The sequence below is a fragment of the Herpailurus yagouaroundi genome, unplaced genomic scaffold (assembly GCF_014898765.1).
Source record: "Herpailurus yagouaroundi ecotype Mexico unplaced genomic scaffold, PumYag 77, whole genome shotgun sequence".
Taxonomy (NCBI): Eukaryota; Metazoa; Chordata; class Mammalia; order Carnivora; family Felidae; genus Herpailurus; species Herpailurus yagouaroundi.
The window spans coordinates 20,512,480-20,530,121 of NW_024412388.1; the positions used below are offsets into that span (position 1 = coordinate 20,512,480).

General features: G+C 51.8%; 1 protein-coding gene across 4 annotated transcripts in view; it reads left to right on the forward strand.

Moving 5' to 3' along the window:
- The window catches only part of WDTC1 (WD and tetratricopeptide repeats 1), a 65,962-nt gene extending 48,550 nt beyond the window's left edge, over positions 1-17,412 (forward strand). The window contains exons 6-16 of one of the 4 annotated variants that reach the window (XM_040466304.1): positions 73-260; positions 2,668-2,850; positions 3,804-3,898; positions 4,308-4,423; positions 5,872-5,947; positions 6,562-6,667; positions 7,689-7,862; positions 10,902-11,137; positions 12,690-12,870; positions 13,822-14,014; positions 15,356-17,411. In XM_040466304.1, the coding sequence (XP_040322238.1) occupies positions 73-260; positions 2,668-2,850; positions 3,804-3,898; positions 4,308-4,423; positions 5,872-5,947; positions 6,562-6,667; positions 7,689-7,862; positions 10,902-11,137; positions 12,690-12,870; positions 13,822-14,014; positions 15,356-15,553 (1,746 nt within the window). In that variant the 3' untranslated portion in view covers positions 15,554-17,411. Of the gene's footprint in view, positions 1-72; positions 261-2,667; positions 2,851-3,803; positions 3,899-4,307; positions 4,424-5,871; positions 5,948-6,558; positions 6,668-7,688; positions 7,863-10,901; positions 11,138-12,689; positions 12,871-13,821; positions 14,015-15,355 lie in introns of all 4 variants that reach the window. The other 3 variants (XM_040466314.1, XM_040466284.1, XM_040466295.1) reach the window with 3 other exon arrangements.
- The last annotated feature ends 230 nt before the right edge of the window (positions 17,413-17,642 follow it).

Sequence of the window (17,642 nt, forward strand, 5' to 3'; positions counted from 1 at the left end):
ATGCTAGTCTTCTTCCGTGGCCAACCCTACCCCCACTGCCTGCCAATCTCTTCTTCAATCTCTCTGGAGCAGTTCCTGCCTCATGCTGGGGACCGCATCTTAATCACGGGGGCAGCCGACTCCAAAGTGCATGTGCACGACCTGACGGTAAAGGAAACAATCCACATGTTTGGAGACCACACAAACCGGGTGAAACGCATCGCCACAGCGCCCATGTGGCCCAACACATTCTGGAGTGCTGCTGAAGATGGGCTTATCCGGTAAGGGCCTGAGGCATCAAGTGGGGCCTGCGCCTCCCCTGCTCCCACTGCATGTTGGCTCCCCCGCCCCATCTTCCCATACTGCTTCCTTCCACAGGCCTGGCTCCTTCCCTCCAGCAGAGTTCCAGCCTCATTTGTCTGCCCAGGGCGCTTGTCTGGGACATACAGCTGGGAACATTTGTTTGTCTGCTCTCGGCTTCCCCACTCTTTACCCTCTCCTGCACTACATCCGGGCCTGTCAGCCTGCTCTCACCAGTGCATAATGTCTGCCTCCTCTGGGCTTTCACTCCTGCTATTTGCTCCGCCTGGTTTTCTCTGTCCCCAGTTCTTTCCATGCTTGACCCTTTCTTACCCTAAGATCAGCTCAAGAATCACCTCTTCATAAGCACCTTCTCTGACTATCCTGTCCAAAGTAGACCCCCCCATCATTCTGTCTCAGCACCCTAATTGTATCCTCTGTAACTGTAATCACCCTCTGTCGTTCTTTTATTTTATTTTCTTCTTGGTTTACCTTTTTGTCTGTATCACTCACTGAATAGTGAACTGTCAGAGCACCTCCATCTCTACCTTGTTCCTAGTTGGTGTCCCTAGAGCCCAGCACAGTGCCCAGCACATAGTGGTGCTTGATACATTTCTCTCGAACAATTGATCAGTGAGCATATGTGTGGGAAGGGAATAGTCAGTCAGAAATGGGAAAGCGGACTTTCCCCTTCTCCGTTGGCCTGGATTGTCATATCTTTGCTCTAGTTTTCTTCATCCTAAAATGGTCTCATTGCTCTTTAACTCCTTTCTTCAGAGGTGACCTTATCTCCCCAACCTGCTTTAATGCCTCCTTTGAGATCTTACAGGATTCGCTCTTCCCTGTTACAAAGGAGGAGAGATATCTAAGTCATGCACGAACTATAAAACAGCAGTTAGAAGCAGGGCACTGATGTCAGACAGACCTGGAATCAAGTCCTACCTCTGTCACTCAGTGTTTGGGGCAAGTAACTTTACCCCTGAACTTTAGTTTCTTCACCTGTAAAATGAGAATTATCATAATATCTCCCTTGTTGGCCTGAGCATCAGATAGTGCCTGTGAAACCTTGGATGGTACTTGGAAGACAGAAAGCACTTGGTCGGTGACAGGTAAAACTCTGTGTTACTCTTATTGACCTTACCTAACCAGACTGTGCCAGGGCAGCAGGTAGAGGTCAAGCATCTAGGTAGGATTGGAGCCTAAGCAGTTAGACACAGGCACAGTCAGGGAAGGTGTTCTAGCAGAGGGTGAGCATAAGCTGGGCCTTCCAGGATAGACAGGATTTGGATGGGCAAGGAAAAGCAGAGTGGACTCTCCAGCTTGAACAGTTTGTGAAGGCAGGGGTAAATGTGCCACATGGGGGATAGAGAGTTCTGTCTGTCATCGTAAGTGAGGCAGTTAGAAAACTGAGGAACAAGTTTAGTGGCAGTCAGGTCTTGGGAACCAGACTGAGGAGTTTGGTAAAAGTAAATTAACAGTAAGCTCATGCTAAAAATATTGAGGAATTTGTGCAGGTTTTTGAGCAGGAGACTGATGGAACAAAGACAGTATTCTAGGAAGAGCAGTCTGGTGAGGACGGCTTAGAAAGGTGAGGCAGACAGGGTGGAGATCATTGCCGATATCTGGGCAAGAAGTGGGTGACCACATGGGGACACCCTCCTCATTCTCTGTGCCTGTGGAGTGGCAGCACAACAGTCCCCCAGACTGCTTCGAGGGGTGTGCTACTGCCAGGGATGTCTGGCATGACATTTACTACCTGAGTGGGACTCAGGCTTGTCTTGGCGCTTAGTGTTTCTAGATAACTCTTGGCGACCTCTAGATTCTCTTTTATATCACCTCTGTACTTCTGTCTCCTGCAAGAAATTAGATTAAAAGTTGGAGTTAAGGAGCAAAGCCAAGTGGTTAAAGGCTGTCTTTCCAGTTCCGCACTATTCCAGCTTCACACTGGAAGCTGTGTCACCCCAGACAGGTGCTTTACTTGCCTTTAGCCTCAGCGTTCTAACGATACCTGGGGCTGGTGTGAGGATTTAATTAGATAATCCATGTACAACACTTAGGGACACAAGACACAAATCATTTTCTCAATGTTAGAATCAGTAGAAATAGTACTTAATGGCAATATCACTGATCTCTGTAAAAAAATATATATATATAGTAGTATTCACCTTAAGTAGTTATATGAAAAATAAAACAGATTGTGTGAGAAGCCTATTTCAGGTGCCTGGCACACAGTGAGCACTCAGGAAATGAGGGTGGTTTTTTTACATTCTTATTATTTATGAACAGGTCAAAGCCCTTCCCAGTTCCTTTGTATAACAAAGCCTTGGCTTCTCCCCTGCCTCACAGGAGGACCCAATCCCCATCCCCTAACACTGTCCTCTCTCACAGCCAGTATGACCTTCGGGAGAACAGCAAACACTCGGAGGTGCTGATTGACCTGACAGAGTACTGTGGCCAGCTGGTGGAGGCCAAGTGCCTCACCGTCAACCCCCAGGACAACAACTGCCTGGCAGTAGGGGCCAGTGGGCCTTTTGTGAGGCTCTATGACATTCGCATGATCCATAACCACAGGTATGAATAGTTCAGCCTCCTGTGGGCAAGTCCCTGGGAACTTGCTGCCCCTGTCCCTCATTGCCATGACCTCTTCTTTTTTGAAGTGGGTTTTTAAAATTCTGTTATATTTTTTAATGTTTATTTTTGAGAGAGAGAGTGCGGGAGGAGCGGGGTGGAGGGGGTGGGGGGGACAGAGGATCTGAAGCGGGCTCTGGGCTGACAGCAGAGAGCCCAACTCAGGGGCTCAAACTCACAAACCGTGAGATCATGACCTGAGCTGAAGTCATGCTTAACTGACTGAGCCACCAGGTGCCCCTTAAATTTTGTGATTAAAAAAAAATTTAATCCATGCTTGTTTTGGAAAATATGGAAAGTATAATAAACTACAAATGATCCATTACCTAAAAGAAATCACTGTGTATATTTTCTGCTTGTTCTTTTACTATGAGTATTTGTACAGAGTTATAATCTTGTACATGTAATTTCTTTTTTGCACATGTAATTTTATTCTTTTTTTTTTTTTTTAAAACAAAAGTAGAATATACCCCGAACCTCCACAGAAGTCCCAGACCTGAACAGCTCCACCAGCGTGGGTTTTCAATGGACTTCTGGGACAGGGGCAGGGACATCTGGCCTGCTTTACTTTCATTTGTGGGTTTGGGCAACCACTGCTGCTCCTCACACACTACCTGACTTGGAGCGGGACTTAAACCTTAGCTTCCTTATCTATAAAATGAGGATGATAGGGTGGTCATGAGGACCAAGATAATGGACAGGACCTACTTGTAAAGCACTGTAATGTATGTGTGCATGGCTATCTAGCTGATGGACCTTTAGGGTTGCTGAGGTAAGGAAGCTAAGGGTACCTCCTTTCAGTGATACAAATTTAGGTTTTCCTATAGGGAGTATGGTCTGGTCTAGCCAGGGGTATGCCTAGGGCTTATAACCTATATGGTTTGTCTTCCCACCAGGAAGAGCATGAAGCAGAGCCCTTCAGCAGGTGTCCACACCTTCTGTGACCGACAGAAGCCCCTTCCGGATGGCGCAGCCCAGTATTACGTGGCAGGTAGGGCTCAGCCCAGCTCTGGCCCCAAGTTCTTGGCCGGGTGCTGACTCTTTCTGGGGTGGTGCAAAGAGACAACATGGCATGGTGGTCAAGAGCATGGGTTTTAGAGTAAGGCAGATTCAGGCTTTAATCCTGACTGCCATTTACCAGCCATCCTGTGACCTTTGGCAAATTACTTACCCTTGATGAGTCTTCATTTCTTTTCCATAGAACGGGGTCATAATGATTAAATGAGATAAAGTATATAAAGTAGTTGGCCTAGTGCATATAGTAAATGCTCAACACATGTAGCTGCTTTTATGATGAAGATAATTGCTATCGTTATTGACATGTTGGCCTCACACAACTCCCTGCTCCTCTTGGGGGAAACGAGGAGTCTCACATTGGGGTAACTGAGCTTTTCCCACAGGTCACCTGCCAGTGAAGCTGCCTGATTACAACAACCGTCTGAGAGTGCTGGTTGCCACCTATGTGACTTTCAGCCCCAATGGCACAGAGCTGCTGGTCAATATGGGAGGGGAGCAGGTATGTGTGGCTGCCCAAGCTGGCTCTGCCCCCACCAACCCAAATTCAGCATCCAGGGCTTGTACCTCACTTCCACTGCCATGAGGCAGACAAGAAGCACCAACCTTATGGTAAATGGCTTTACAGTGAAATATAGGAGCAGCATGGCATCATTGGAATTCCCAGGAGGTGCCCTGGCTTTGTCTTTTTCTTGAGCATAGCTTTAGAACTGACAGACCCGTCTTCAAATGCTGGCCTTCTGTGTGCTATGACTTTGAACAAGTCTCTTCATTTTTCTGAGCCTCAGTCTCCTCATCCTCTATTTTCCTAGGAGGAAACCCTGGGACTGAGAGCATGCAGCCAGGCTGTGGTTTAAGGCCAGCTTTAGGAGTGTTTTTTGATAATGGCAGGTTACTAAACCCTCTATTTGCATGTTCTCAATCAGGATATTTAGTAAGCCTTGCATAAATCCACTTATTCTACAAATACTCACTGAGCACTTACTTGCCATTATTATAAACATGAAGGAGACAAATGTGAAATATGATCCATCCCAAGTTGACAAGGCAGACATAGCACGTGAACCAGCTAATGACATTACAAGGCAAGGTGGATTATGTACAAGAGAAATGGGATGGAGAATAGACGAGCATCTGAGCTCAGAATACGGCTCTGACTTCAGACTGCTGAGCCATCACCTGGCCTAAAGGTAGCATAAGGATGAGTAGAGAGGCATCTAGCAGAGTGGTTTGGAGCCAGACAGACTTGGTTTTATGTCCTGACTATGCCACTTACTGCTTTTATTGCCCTGGGTAAATAAACTCGGAGCCCGTATTTCTTCATCTATAAAGGGGGTGATAATAATAGTACTTCTTAGGGCGCCTGGCTGGCTCAGTGGGAAGAGCACGTGACTCTTGATCCTCAGGGTCATGAGTTCAAGTCCCATGTTGAGTGTAGAGATCACTAAAAAAAATAAACACACTTTAAAAAATAATAGTACCTCTTTAGGGGGTTGTTTCTAGGATGAAATGAGGTAAGTCATATAAAACACTTAGCAGAGCTCCTAAAGCAAAGTAAGAATTCACTAAACATTAGATAATATAGATAATGTTTATTGAGAGAAGTAAGTAGCAGTGTTACTTTGAGCAAATGGCTTCCCTTCTCTGAGACTTCAGTTTTCCCATGTGTAAAATGAGATCTTTGGCTTTGTGACTTCTGAGAACCTTTCCAACTTAAACATGTGATTCTAATTAATGACAGTGTTTTAAGCAGTCCACCCTACAGGCCAGGAACCAGAAGAATTTTCCTGCCTGAGGTTTGCCCCATAGGAACCCCTCCAGGCCTTGCTTGATGGTTCCATGCTCAATACTTACTATATTCCTGAGAGCCACCAACCCCCAAAGCCTTGCTTTGGTCCAGCCACATTCTTACCTCACAGCCGCCATCTCTTCTTAACCCTTCCACTCTAGGTCTATTTGTTTGACCTGACTTACAAGCAACGGCCATACACCTTCCTCTTGCCTAGAAAATGCCACTCCTCAGGGGGTAAGTTCTCCCTTGGGTTAGGGGTATCTCTGCTGGGGAGCTTGAATGTGTGCCACTTCTGCTGCGGAGGCTGCCCCTTCCCTTGTGCTGTGGCTGTGATCCTCCAAAAGGAGTAGTTTCTCTGAAAGAACACTCTGTACAGTAAGAAGGAAGATAACAATAGGTCAGAGAGATCTGTCAAAGGGGTTTGCATCACAGCCCTTTTCACTTCTCTCTGAAAAACAGTTTCTTTCCGTGGCTTTTCTCTTGAGGACGTGTAGTAGTTGCCCTTCTTTCTTGTCCTGAATGAGTTTCCTCACTGACTCCTTCCTAGGGCCTCCAGTTGGTTTGGAAACCTCTTCACCCCCCACTCCCTCCAACCACCCCCAGCTAAGGGTAATGCCAAGTTGAAGCTGTGTCCCTCTCCAACCAGCAGAGGGCGCACAGGCTTTTCCCTATGCTCTTGCCTGCCTGCCTGTCTGTCAGAACTTACTTGCTGGGAATGGATCTTACCTGGGAGGATGGCCCATAGTGGAACCATCAGATTCTGTGATGGAAGCCGGAGGGCTGCTGAAAAGAAATGAGGACCTCTTCCTGAGTTGTTGCTGTTCCTTTCTCCCCACCCCTGCCAGAAGTTCAGAACGGCAAGATGTCCACCAATGGTGTATCCAACGGCGTGTCCAATGGCCTGCACCTTCACAGTAATGGCTTCCGGCTGCCAGAGAGTAGGGGACATGTCAGGTGAGCCCAGCCTGACTTGTTCAGCCCCCCAGTCCCAATTACACCTTATGGTACATACCTTACAATGTAATTTGGAGGGAGGAGCATGTCCTGTAAACCGTCCATCCAGGCACATACCTCAGAGTCTGGGAACTGAAACAAGGGATGTAATGGAGTATATCTGGAGTGTGGCTAATGGTTCCAGTACCTCTGCTACCTGGTAGGATCCCAGTCACACTCAGACTGAAGCTCCAGTCCCTGGGTATCAGTAGTTAGGTCAGGACCCAGGGGCCCAGCTACCTCTTAGTACTGAGCTCCCTCTTAAAGGTGTTAAACACAGAGGGGCCTCCCCCCATTATATTTTTCTTCATCCCATACCATCTTTTGGCCTCTATTCACTGCCAGGCCCTATACTGGGCTTTGGATACAGGTGTGCTCAAATCCTCTAAACTTTGAAAGAAATAGAAGTCTCTTTGGAGAGATCCATGAGAGGGGCTTGGGTGGTCAGCTACTATCATGCCCAGGAGTTTGATTAAGAATTACCTTTGGGGGGGTGCCTGGCTAGCTCAGTTGGTAGAGAATGAAACTCTTGATATTAAGGTTGTAAGTTTGAACCCCACATTGGGCATAGAATTTACTGAAAAATGAAATCTTAAAAAAAAGGAAAATCACTTTTGGGGCACATGGCTGGCTTAGTCAGTGGAGCATGCAACTCTTGATCTTGGGGTCATGAGTTCGAGCCCCACATTGGGCACAGAGTTTACTTAAAAAAAAAAAAAAAAAAAAAGAATTGCCTTTAACCTGTCCATGACAGCTTCATTTCTGTCCCTCTGTTTTTTCACTGGTTCAGAGTATCTGGAATTGTGCCTATTACCTATTACAGGAAGCTAGGCCAAGGATAAGAGTGGTCCCCTCTTCTAGATGACAGTGCAGATCCCAGGGGTCAAGACAATATGGGTGGCCCTCAGGCAGGGCTTCAGACTTCCTGAGAGGCTGCTTGGACCCTCTTTGGCTGGCCTGACTTGGCTCTCCTTCACCACAGCCCCCAGGTAGAGCTGCCCCCATACTTGGAGCGCGTGAAACAGCAAGCCAACGAGGCCTTTGCCTGCCAGCAGTGGACCCAGGCCATTCAGCTTTACAGCAAGGCTGTGCAGAGGGCCCCTCACAATGCCATGCTCTATGGGAACCGAGCTGCTGCCTACATGAAGCGCAAGTGGTGAGTGGGCCTGAGCCAGGATGAGGGATGAAGGCAGAGGACCTGATGGAACCAAGTTCCTGAGGCCTCCAGGGAAGGTGGCAGTGGCATCCTGCCGCCCCTTAGGGCTTTTTTAGGCTGTTTTGTAACTCCCACCTCCAGACTAGAAGTCAGGAAGTCTCACAGTGACGTGAAACATGTCCACAAGTAGCTTCAATGTGGTGCTTTGTTATAAAGTGATGCGGCCACTGGGCAAGTAGAACTTGAGAGAATGGTTAATCCCAGCTGTTAGATAATTGGGCCTTGAATTGGACTATGAAGGTGCAGTAGAATCTTGCTAGATAGAAAAGAGGCATTTGGTGAATTCAGTTGGTATCAGTCTCAAATGATTCTGTAGCCCCTTGACCTTGGGCTTGCTTTCCTGTGCTCTTAGACCATTGGACCAAGACAAACAAGATACCAGGGATCTGAAGCTGGCTGTGGGTCATGTTGGGTCATAGTGGCTGGTGGTAAAGGAGTGGGTCCATATCCTGAAGAACCTGCTATCTTTGGAGACCATCAGGGCTCCCAGCCCTTCTGCCTACGGCACCAGCAGGCAAGCAGGCAGGCAGACCCCACCCCCCAGCCGGGGCCAGGACTGAAGATGGATAGAGCTGGGCCCACAGCCATTTCTGCTCCGTCTGGCATCCGTCGGCTCTGCCCAGACAGACAGGCCAGCTGGTGTGCCATCGTCTGGCTGCAACTAGGCAGGCCAGAGAGGGAAGCTTAAGAAACCCACCCAAGTCAGCAGGATGGTAGATAGGGGTTTGGGAAGATGCTACCCCCACAGGCCTTAGCCCAGGCATCAAGAGTTTGCCAAGTGCTCAGATGGCAACCCAACCCAGGAGGTGATGGTTTGGGGGCCATCCTAAGGTGTTTTGCCTCTCTGTCCCAGGAACTGAGTAGAATGCGGTGTCCTCATCCAGGCTTTATGCCGAGAGCTGTTTCACTCCTACATTCTTGCTAAGGGAGGCTGATGACTTCCCAATCCATGGGTGCCCTCGACATGTTCTCTGAACTCCCACTGTGTGCTAGGTACTAGGGACACAGAGTTCCTCACTTTGAGTTCCTGTGCTCCAGAGTGCCCAGCCTCTGGACCAAGGACAAAGACATGATTATGGTTCATCATCATCGAAGAAGCAGTAAGCCTTTGAGTGGTCAGGTGAAGTGCCATGGGCATTAAGACAAGTTAGGTCACTTTAGCTGGGGTCAGGGAAGTGTCAGGAAGATGAGGAGTCTGATGGGCTTTAAGTGTGGGCAGGCTTAGGCAAGGAGATGAAGAGGAGGAGGGGATTATGGGAGAAAGACATTCCCAGGGAGATGAATGGTGTGAACAAAGGCATGGGGGTGGGGGCCTGACTGAAGAGCTTGTTTGCAGAACAACAAATCCATTTGGCTGGAGCAGAGGGTTCTGGAAGGGACTGGCAGGAGATGAGTCTGTGAGGTAGCCTGGGGCCGGCCTGGGAAGAACTTGGAATGCAGAGCGGTGGCGTTTTTGGCCTGGATTCAGTGGGATGATGGGCAGCTACTGAAGAGTTTTGAGCAGGAGAGGGATGTGCTGAGGGCTGTCCTTTCAGGGAGATTGATCTGGCAGTGAGTCTGGATGGGTGAGCCCTGGGGCCAGCCTGCTCTCTCCCCATCCCCACATGCCTGCCAGTGACCCCTAGAATGTCACATTCTGTCCCAGGCCAGTCTCTCCAGGGCTGCCATCTGCTCCTGGATGCAGTGGGAGCTGTCACCCTCCGGCTCCTGGTTGGTCTCTGTCTGGCTCTCTCCAGGAGCTCTGAGGGGCACTTTGCAGGTGGCAGTTGGATTTCCAAACAGTCCCTCCTCCTTCATCACAGCCAGTTGTTCTGACGCAGGCCATGCCTTCAAAGCACTTTGTCCCCTGCCTCCTCCCACACTGGTGAGCTGCTTGTTCCTGCTGCCAGGGCTGGATGCTCCCTCTGGTGCTGTAGGAGAGGAGTCAGGAGGACATTTCCCCTGTTGGGCATGCTTTGGCCCTATGCAGGCGGGTTGTGAGCTGTGCTTTGGTGGAAGGAGCATCAACTCTGGGGAGTGCTGCTAGGCCCACCTCAGCCCAGCAGAAAAAAAAAAAAAAAAAAAAGGAAAAAAAAAAGCTGCCAAAGGAGAAGTGGCCCCTGTGACCGGTCTGGCTCTCCAAATGAGAGGTGGGAACAGATGAGAGGTGCTGGGGGGAGTGTACCCTATATTCTGGCATGGGGTGGGAGAGTGGGGGCTTTCTTTTGACCCGTCCCTGCTTGCTCTCCCCCCAAAACCATCCCCACTTCCCTTTATCCATGCTTTGGGAGGTGGAAGAAGTGAGTGGAGACGATTTGGAGCTCCTGGTGTGCATACCCCCCTTTACCATCAGCTTCCAGAGAGCTGACTCTGCCAGTCTGTCAGGCCCCATCCTTCAGCCCCGGGAGGTAGAGGCCACAGCTGCTGTGGATCAGTCAGCCAGGACAGAGGGGGGTCTGGCTGAGGGCTTGCTGCCTGCTGGTCAGACCCCGAGTCCCCAGCCTGGCACTTCTGGCTTCTCCAGACCACAGAACTGTCCTTGAGAGCCCCCTGCCTTGGCCATGGCTTTGAAGACCAGCCGGGGGGATTTGAGGAGGTGGTTGGAGAAAGAGAGAAGGAGGGCTTGGGGAGCCTGAGGTGGGCAAGATGCCAGGCCTTCTGCTGCAGAGCTGCGGGTGCCTGGGGTGAGCCAGTGAGCAGTTGCACTCTGTGCCCAGCAGAGGGCAGCCTGGCACTGTTTTTTTTTGTTTTTCTCCCCACACATACCCCCTCCCCCCTCCCCCATTCCCTTTCCCCCATCCCCCTCTTAGACTTCAGGATTCCTGACTTATCTCCTTAATATACTGTGTCTCCTGGGGAGCAAAGCCTGGGCTGAGCCAGGGTTCTCTTCATTCCCAAGTACCCTTATCCTGAGATCTGTCAGAGGTGGCCACAGAGACTGAGTGGACTCCTGATTGCCATGCAGCCCCACCTCCAAGCCACACTCCCCTGCCTTCCCAGGGATGGTGACCACTACGATGCCCTGAGGGACTGCCTCAAGGCCATCTCCCTAAACCCATGCCACCTGAAGGCACACTTCCGCCTGGCCCGCTGCCTCTTTGAGCTCAAGTACGTGGCTGAGGCCCTGGAGTGCCTGGATGACTTCAAAGGGAAGTTCCCGGAGCAGGCCCACAGCAGCGCTTGTGATGCATTGGGCCGCGACATCACAGCAGCCCTCTTCTCCAAAAATGATGGTGGTGAGTGGGCACTGGGGAGAGGGTGCTGTTCCTCTATTTGAGGTGCTACATGACATCTGGAGAGGACATGGTTCTGAGATCAGAGAGGCCTGGATTCAGTTGCTAATTCAGAAACCATGTGACTGTGGGATAGTCACTTAGTCTCTTTGAGACTCAGGTTTTTCATCTGTAAAGGGAGAGTGATCGCACCTCCCATTCAGAGTTTCTGTTGAGGATTAGCAATAGCACGTTTCAAACACCTCGTGTAATGCCCAGGACTCAAGACAGGAGTAAGTTGAGCCCAATCAGGCCGTGTGGCTCCAGCTGGGCATTCTCACCTGCTCACAGACAGGGCCTTGGCTGTCCCATTGGTCATCTGAGTAAGGGGCAGCAGCTGGGGCTTGCACTCGTTCCAGTTTGCATGCTTGCAGCAGAGGCAGCAGTACAGGGCGATAGAAGTGCTTCACACATGGGGTGTGGAACCTCGGGCTCCAACCTCAGCTCTGCCAAGTGGTAACCATGTGATCTCGGGTGAAGCACAGCCTCTCTGAACACACTGCCTTTACCTGCACGGAGAGCATTTGAAGCCCTGCCCAGCTCACCTCAGTAGCATTGGAGAGTGAGCTGGGGATTTGTGGGATTTGTGCTCTGGAGGCAGACATGGATCCTCACTTCTCTCCTTATGCAGTTTACTAACCGTGGGATTGATTCACTTGTTTGAATAGTTATCAAGTATCTACCTTGTGCCAGGCATTGTGCTGGGTCTTGGGAGTACAGCTGTGAACAAGTCAGATGGTATTTCTGTATTAAGGAATTCACAGCTCTAGTGAAGGAACCAAGTGATGAAGGAGAAACGGTGTGATATGTGCCATGGGGGCCTGATGTGGTATAGGTGTATGGGGTAGGACTTGATGGAACGCTGGGATTCTAGGGGAGGAGACATTTAAGCTGAGATCTCAAGGATGAGGAGGAAGAGGTAACTGGATACAAAGTGTAGCTGTGGGAGGTGAAGAATTCCTGGCCTAGGGACCAGACATGCAAAGGCCCCGAGGCAGGCAGAATCAAGGCACTTTTAAGGCACGAGAAAACTGGTGGTTTTTTTTTTTTTTTTTTTTTTTTTTACCCAAGGCACTTAACTGATCAGTGCCTCAGCTGGGATCCATGATAACTTGTCTTTCAGTGGGGAAGGGTTTGGACCGTACTGCCTTCAGAGCTATGGATCTGTTTAGAAAAACCACCCCCTCAAGGCTCTCTCGGAAGTGCTTCACCTTCCCCTCCCTGCCTCTCACCTCCACAGAAACAGAAAGCATGGGTCTATGCATTCTTGGGGCTTCTAGACATTATTCAGGGACCTGAGCCAAGGCCCTCCTAGCATCATAGGTCACCTCTTGAACATCCTCAAGGGCTGGGTCCAAAGATGCTTCTTCCTCAGAGTCATTCCCAGTTTTCCAGATAGGTTTAGGCAGGTAGCCCTACATTACTAGCACCTGGGCTAAAAACAGGGCCGGGGTGGAGACAAATTGGGGAGGGGAGAGAGGGACAGGCTTCACCTTTCCTTGCTCTCTGCCTCCAGAAGAGAAGAAGGGAGCTGGTGGTGGCGGTGGCGGCCCTGTCCGCCTCCGCAGCACAAGCCGCAAGGACTCCATCTCGGAGGATGAGATGGTGCTGCGGGAACGAAGCTACGACTACCAGTTCCGATACTGTGGCCACTGCAACACCACCACGGATATCAAGGAGGCCAATTTCTTTGGCAGGTCCGAGGCCCTGAAGAGAAGGAGGGCACAGCCTGGTTGGCAACAGGAGGTTGAAGGGGGTGTGGGGGCATAATGCTTTTAAAAAAAGTCTCAAATCCCAGCTCTGCCTCTATATCCTTGATCAAATGGCTTCACAACTCTGTGGGCCTCAGCCTCTTCGTCTACAAAATGAAACCAACCATCCCCACTCATGGGGCCATAATGAGGATTAATGAGGTAATCCATAAGGTACCCAACGAGGGGCCTAGACAATGCCTTTAGCCCCCACCTCCTCCTCCTCTGTCTCCATGTGCTGGAGCTTGGTTTCTTTATGTGGATGCTTGGTGCTTCCCTCTGCTGAGGCTATGAGGCAAGAGCCTCAGAAGCTGGTAGTCTAGGCACAGTTGTCTTCTCAGAACTGTGCCCCAGGTACTGAGGGACGTAGCCCGTGTCACATCAGACCCTGTCACCCCCAACCCTCCTTTTAGATGGTGTACTTTCTTAGGGTAGGTGAGACACTTGAATGTCAAGAACCTCTCCATCAAGATCCCTTCTAAGTGTCACTGGTGTGTGGGGGGCAGACATACTGTAGGATCAGGATACTGGACCCCGAAAGCCGAGGACTGCTGAGGGAAGGCTTAGACAAGAGTGTTCCCAGAGACCTAAGAGATGCAAGATCTGATCCAGCACACGAGGAGCTTATAATGTACTTTGAGGGAGAGTATCTTGGGGGGTCCCAAGCAGTCCCTGATCCTGAGTTTAAGAGACTAGCTGGACAGCGACTGGAGCTCTGTAGTATGGAAAGGATTACCATGTGTATGGGAGTTCTAAGTCAAGTGAGGACCCCAGAGTTTGGGGGGGCTCAGCAGCTCCAGACCTCCCTGCTCCCCCTTGCCCTAAGCCACACAGCCTCTACTTGAGGCTGTAGGGCGGTACCCCACCTGACCTCCCTGCCCTTTGCCCCTCTGCCAGCAACGCTCAGTACATCGTCAGTGGCTCTGACGATGGCTCCTTCTTCATCTGGGAAAAGGAGACCACCAACCTGGTCCGCGTACTCCAGGGGGACGAGTCCATCGTCAACTGCCTGCAGCCACACCCCAGCTACTGCTTCCTGGCCACCAGCGGCATTGACCCTGTTGTGCGGCTCTGGAACCCCCGGCCAGAGGTGAGGGTGTAGAGAAGATGGCCAGAACTTGACAGGGAAGAAGGTTGGGTTGGAGCCTGTGCAAGGCCTTCAGCTGAGCCTGGGAGGGTTGGGAATGGACATGAGTCACCCAAAGGCTAGAAGCTCTTACCAAAGGGCTCAACACCATGTCAAGGTGGGAGCCATCAAGTTCTGAAAGTGCCAAATGTAGTGGGCAGCTCCAGGAGCAGAAGTTGGCTCCTGGTTTCTGGGGTCATATCCCTGAATGAGCTGAGAAGATGAGACTCACAGGAAACAGTAACCAAGGACAGGGAGGCGGGAGGGTCGGGAGGGTACCAGAGCTCCGGCACCATCTCATGAGAGCATGAAAGCAGCACCTCAGAGGCTCCCTGGGTACCCTGCCCTTCCTATACCACTGTGTTGTGTCCCCCAGAAGCTGGGCAAAGCCAGTCCCTTAGTTACATGAGAAGTGTGCGGGCTTTGGCATCTGGTGAGCCTAAGTTTGAATCTGGTCCCTTCACTCACTGCCTGAGGGACTGAACTACCTCTGACCAGGTTTTTATCGTCCACGTTGGAATGGGAATGACAGCCCCACCTCAAAAGGTTACTTTAAGGATAAAGTGATGCCTCCAGATGCAAAGTGTCCAGCCCACAGGAACACTTAGGATGGTGTGGTCCCCTCTACTCCCAGGGTGGGTAGTCAGGCAGGCTGGCCTGAGGCCTTTCCTGCCCTCTGTCCCACTTGCCTTCCCTTTCTAGCCAGAAAAACAGAAGTCAAGTGGTGCATCTAATTACAGAGGCAATTTACTGTGAATTTTAAAGAGAACTCTACAGGGGTTCTCCCATGAGGGGAGAGGAAAAGGATGAAGGGTTGTTGGGAGTGATGACAGACAAGAGTGGGGTGGAGGACACAGACAGTGCCCCCATCCTGGGTATCTAGTATGCCCAGCAGACCCTGGTGTGAGTCCCTATTGTTTCCTGGTATGGGCCCCCCCCCCCCAATGTGTACCCTGATATGGGTATGCCCCCCCAGTATGTATCCCAGCATGTGCACCCCCCTCATATATATGTTGTGTCCCCTCCCAGTTGTATATATTACCATGTGGCCCCCCATGTGTGTAACCCCCTGGTGTGTCCTCTCCCTCACATATATATCCTGGTGACCATGTGTCCCGTACTTACCCCAGTGTGTGCGTTTGCCTGCACCCATGTACACATAAGGGCGTATGTACAAATGGACACTCCTGTGCGTCTCCTGCTCTGTACACCCCTCTCTGCATGTATTGCTGCAGCTGTGTGTGTGTGTTTCCCGACTTCCCCACACATCCATCCCAGGACTATGTGTGCCTTCCCCCCACCCAGAGTGAAGACCTCACAGGCCGAGTTGTGGAGGACATGGAGGGCGCTTCCCAGGCCAACCAGCGGCGCATGAATGCTGACCCATTGGAGGTGATGCTGCTCAACATGGGCTACCGGATCACAGGCCTGAGCAGTGGGGGTGCTGGGGCCTCCGATGATGAGGACAGCTCCGAGGGCCAGGTTCAGTGCCGGCCCAGCTAGACCCTCCTGGCCTTGGTCCCCAGCGCCTGCTGCTGGCTGGACCCTCCACCATGGGCAGGAGGTCAGGGGGTTCTGTTTTGGTTTGTTCCCCCCCCCCCCCCCACATTTTTTTCATTTCCCTGTTTTGTTTGTTAGTTTGGCATTGGGGGTGGGGGGTTGCTACAACTTGCTGGCTTTCAGACTTTTGGGCAGATTGCCCCTTGACTGGACCCAGCTCTGAGCAGAAGAGCAGGAGGGGAAGCCCCTCCATATGCCCCCCCACCCATATGCCCGCTTCCACATCCCTGGAGGGCTCTGACCTGCCTCAGGCTGGGTGGGAGGCAAGGGCTGAAGCTGTCTTCAAGGACTGTCCTACCCTTCAGCTGGCGGCAGGAAGGGGAGTGGACTTCCAGTCTAAGTAAGGGCTGGCCTTGACCTGCTGCCACTCTTGCTCCTGCGGGCAAGGCTAGCTCCTCCATGGCTTCAGGGAAGGTTCTGAGAAAGGATGGCCCCCCCCCCCCCCGAGCTCCCTTCACCCGCCACCCCAGCCCCGTTTCAGGGTGGAAGCAGAAGGAAGGTGGGAGTCCTGCAGTAGGCAAGGCCAGGCCCCTGCCTGGGCACTAGAGCTTTCTCGCCCTTCTCCCAGTGCTAGCTCTGGACCCTGTGCCTGCTCTCACTGGCCATCTCTGGGGGCTTAGGGGGCTTAGCCTTTCCCAAGGGCCCTGGCAGAGGGTGGGGCACCGCACCATCCCCTTCTGCGCCGCACTGCAACCACTCCCACTCCTCTTTCTGGGGGCTCCTTGGCCTCACTGTGACCTTTCTGCCAGAGCTCCCAGCCAGGCCTATTCTCTCTCGCTGAGGTGGCACTCTCTGCTAAGGGCCCTTTCTGCCCTCCCTCCCACCCCATGTGCTGAGCCGCCACAAAGACCAAAGAAGTGATGGCTTTTCTCCGTCCCCTGCTGCTCTTGGGGGTGGGGGAGGGAGAGGGGGTCTCCTGAGTCACTCAGATGGGAAAATCCGTAACTCAGCCCCCTCCCTCCTCAGCAGCCCCAAGCTTGACACTGGACAGCAGTCACCCCACCACTCACCAAGCATCTCTCTGCCCCCTTGGCTCTCAGCTGGGAGCTGCTCTCATAGTTGCTCAGCCTTCCTCCCTCTCCCTCCCTTTCCCCTCAGTGCTTACTTGGCTCCAGCCCTCCAGCTGCAGCCTCTGGGGAGCTGCAGCCTCCCTTCTTCCCTCCCTCTGTCCTTCCCTCCCTCCGCCTGGTCTCTGCCAGGTGCCTCCTCTCAGTCAGGCTTCAGAGCAGCCCTGGAGACAGGAGGGCCATGTTAAAAGCTTTTTCACAGTTTTAAGAAGACAGGGGAGGGGGGGTGAGGATAGTGGTGGGGGGTCTGGCACCATCTCGTCATTGCTTTAATCCCAGCAACACAGGTGGCAGCTTCTCCCCCTTCCTCCCCACCCAGCCCCTCTCCCGCCCTTCTCTTCTAGCTTGGTAATGAAGTATATTTATTGGTGAAGGAAACAGCTGCTGCTGCTTTTCCTGCTGCTGGGACTTGCTCCCCTGTCTCTTCTCCATGACCTTTCTCCAGCCAGGGAGGGGAAAGCAGGAGTACTGGGGCTGGGCCCTGGGGCCCAAAGACCAGCAGGGGCCCCTTTGCTTTCCTGTGTTGGAGCCACCTGCCATTTCCTCTCTCCATGCCTCCCCCCCCCCCCCCTCCCCCCCCCCCCCTCCCTCCCCCAGCCTGCCCAGCCTGGGCCCTGCAGTGTGGAGAGACACATTAAGCCTTACTGTCCTCTGGGGGCAGGAGCCGAGCCTTTTTGTTGCTCCGCTCCCAGGAGAGTGAGGGTGACGCAATTGATTAAAACCATTTTGTTCTAGGTGTGGCTGCTGGCATTTGTGGGGTGCGAGGGGGTCTTGGGACCAAAGTGAGGGCACCTGATCCCTCACCTGTGTAGCTATGTGACTTTGAGTAACCATACCTCTCCTGGGTAGAATGAGACCTGCCTTGGAGGATCCCTGTGAAGCAGTGGCCGCAGCAGAGCCTGGCACTGGTGGCTGTGAATTGCAATAATCAGCTTTCACTCTCCGGGCTGTTTTCTCAACTCTAA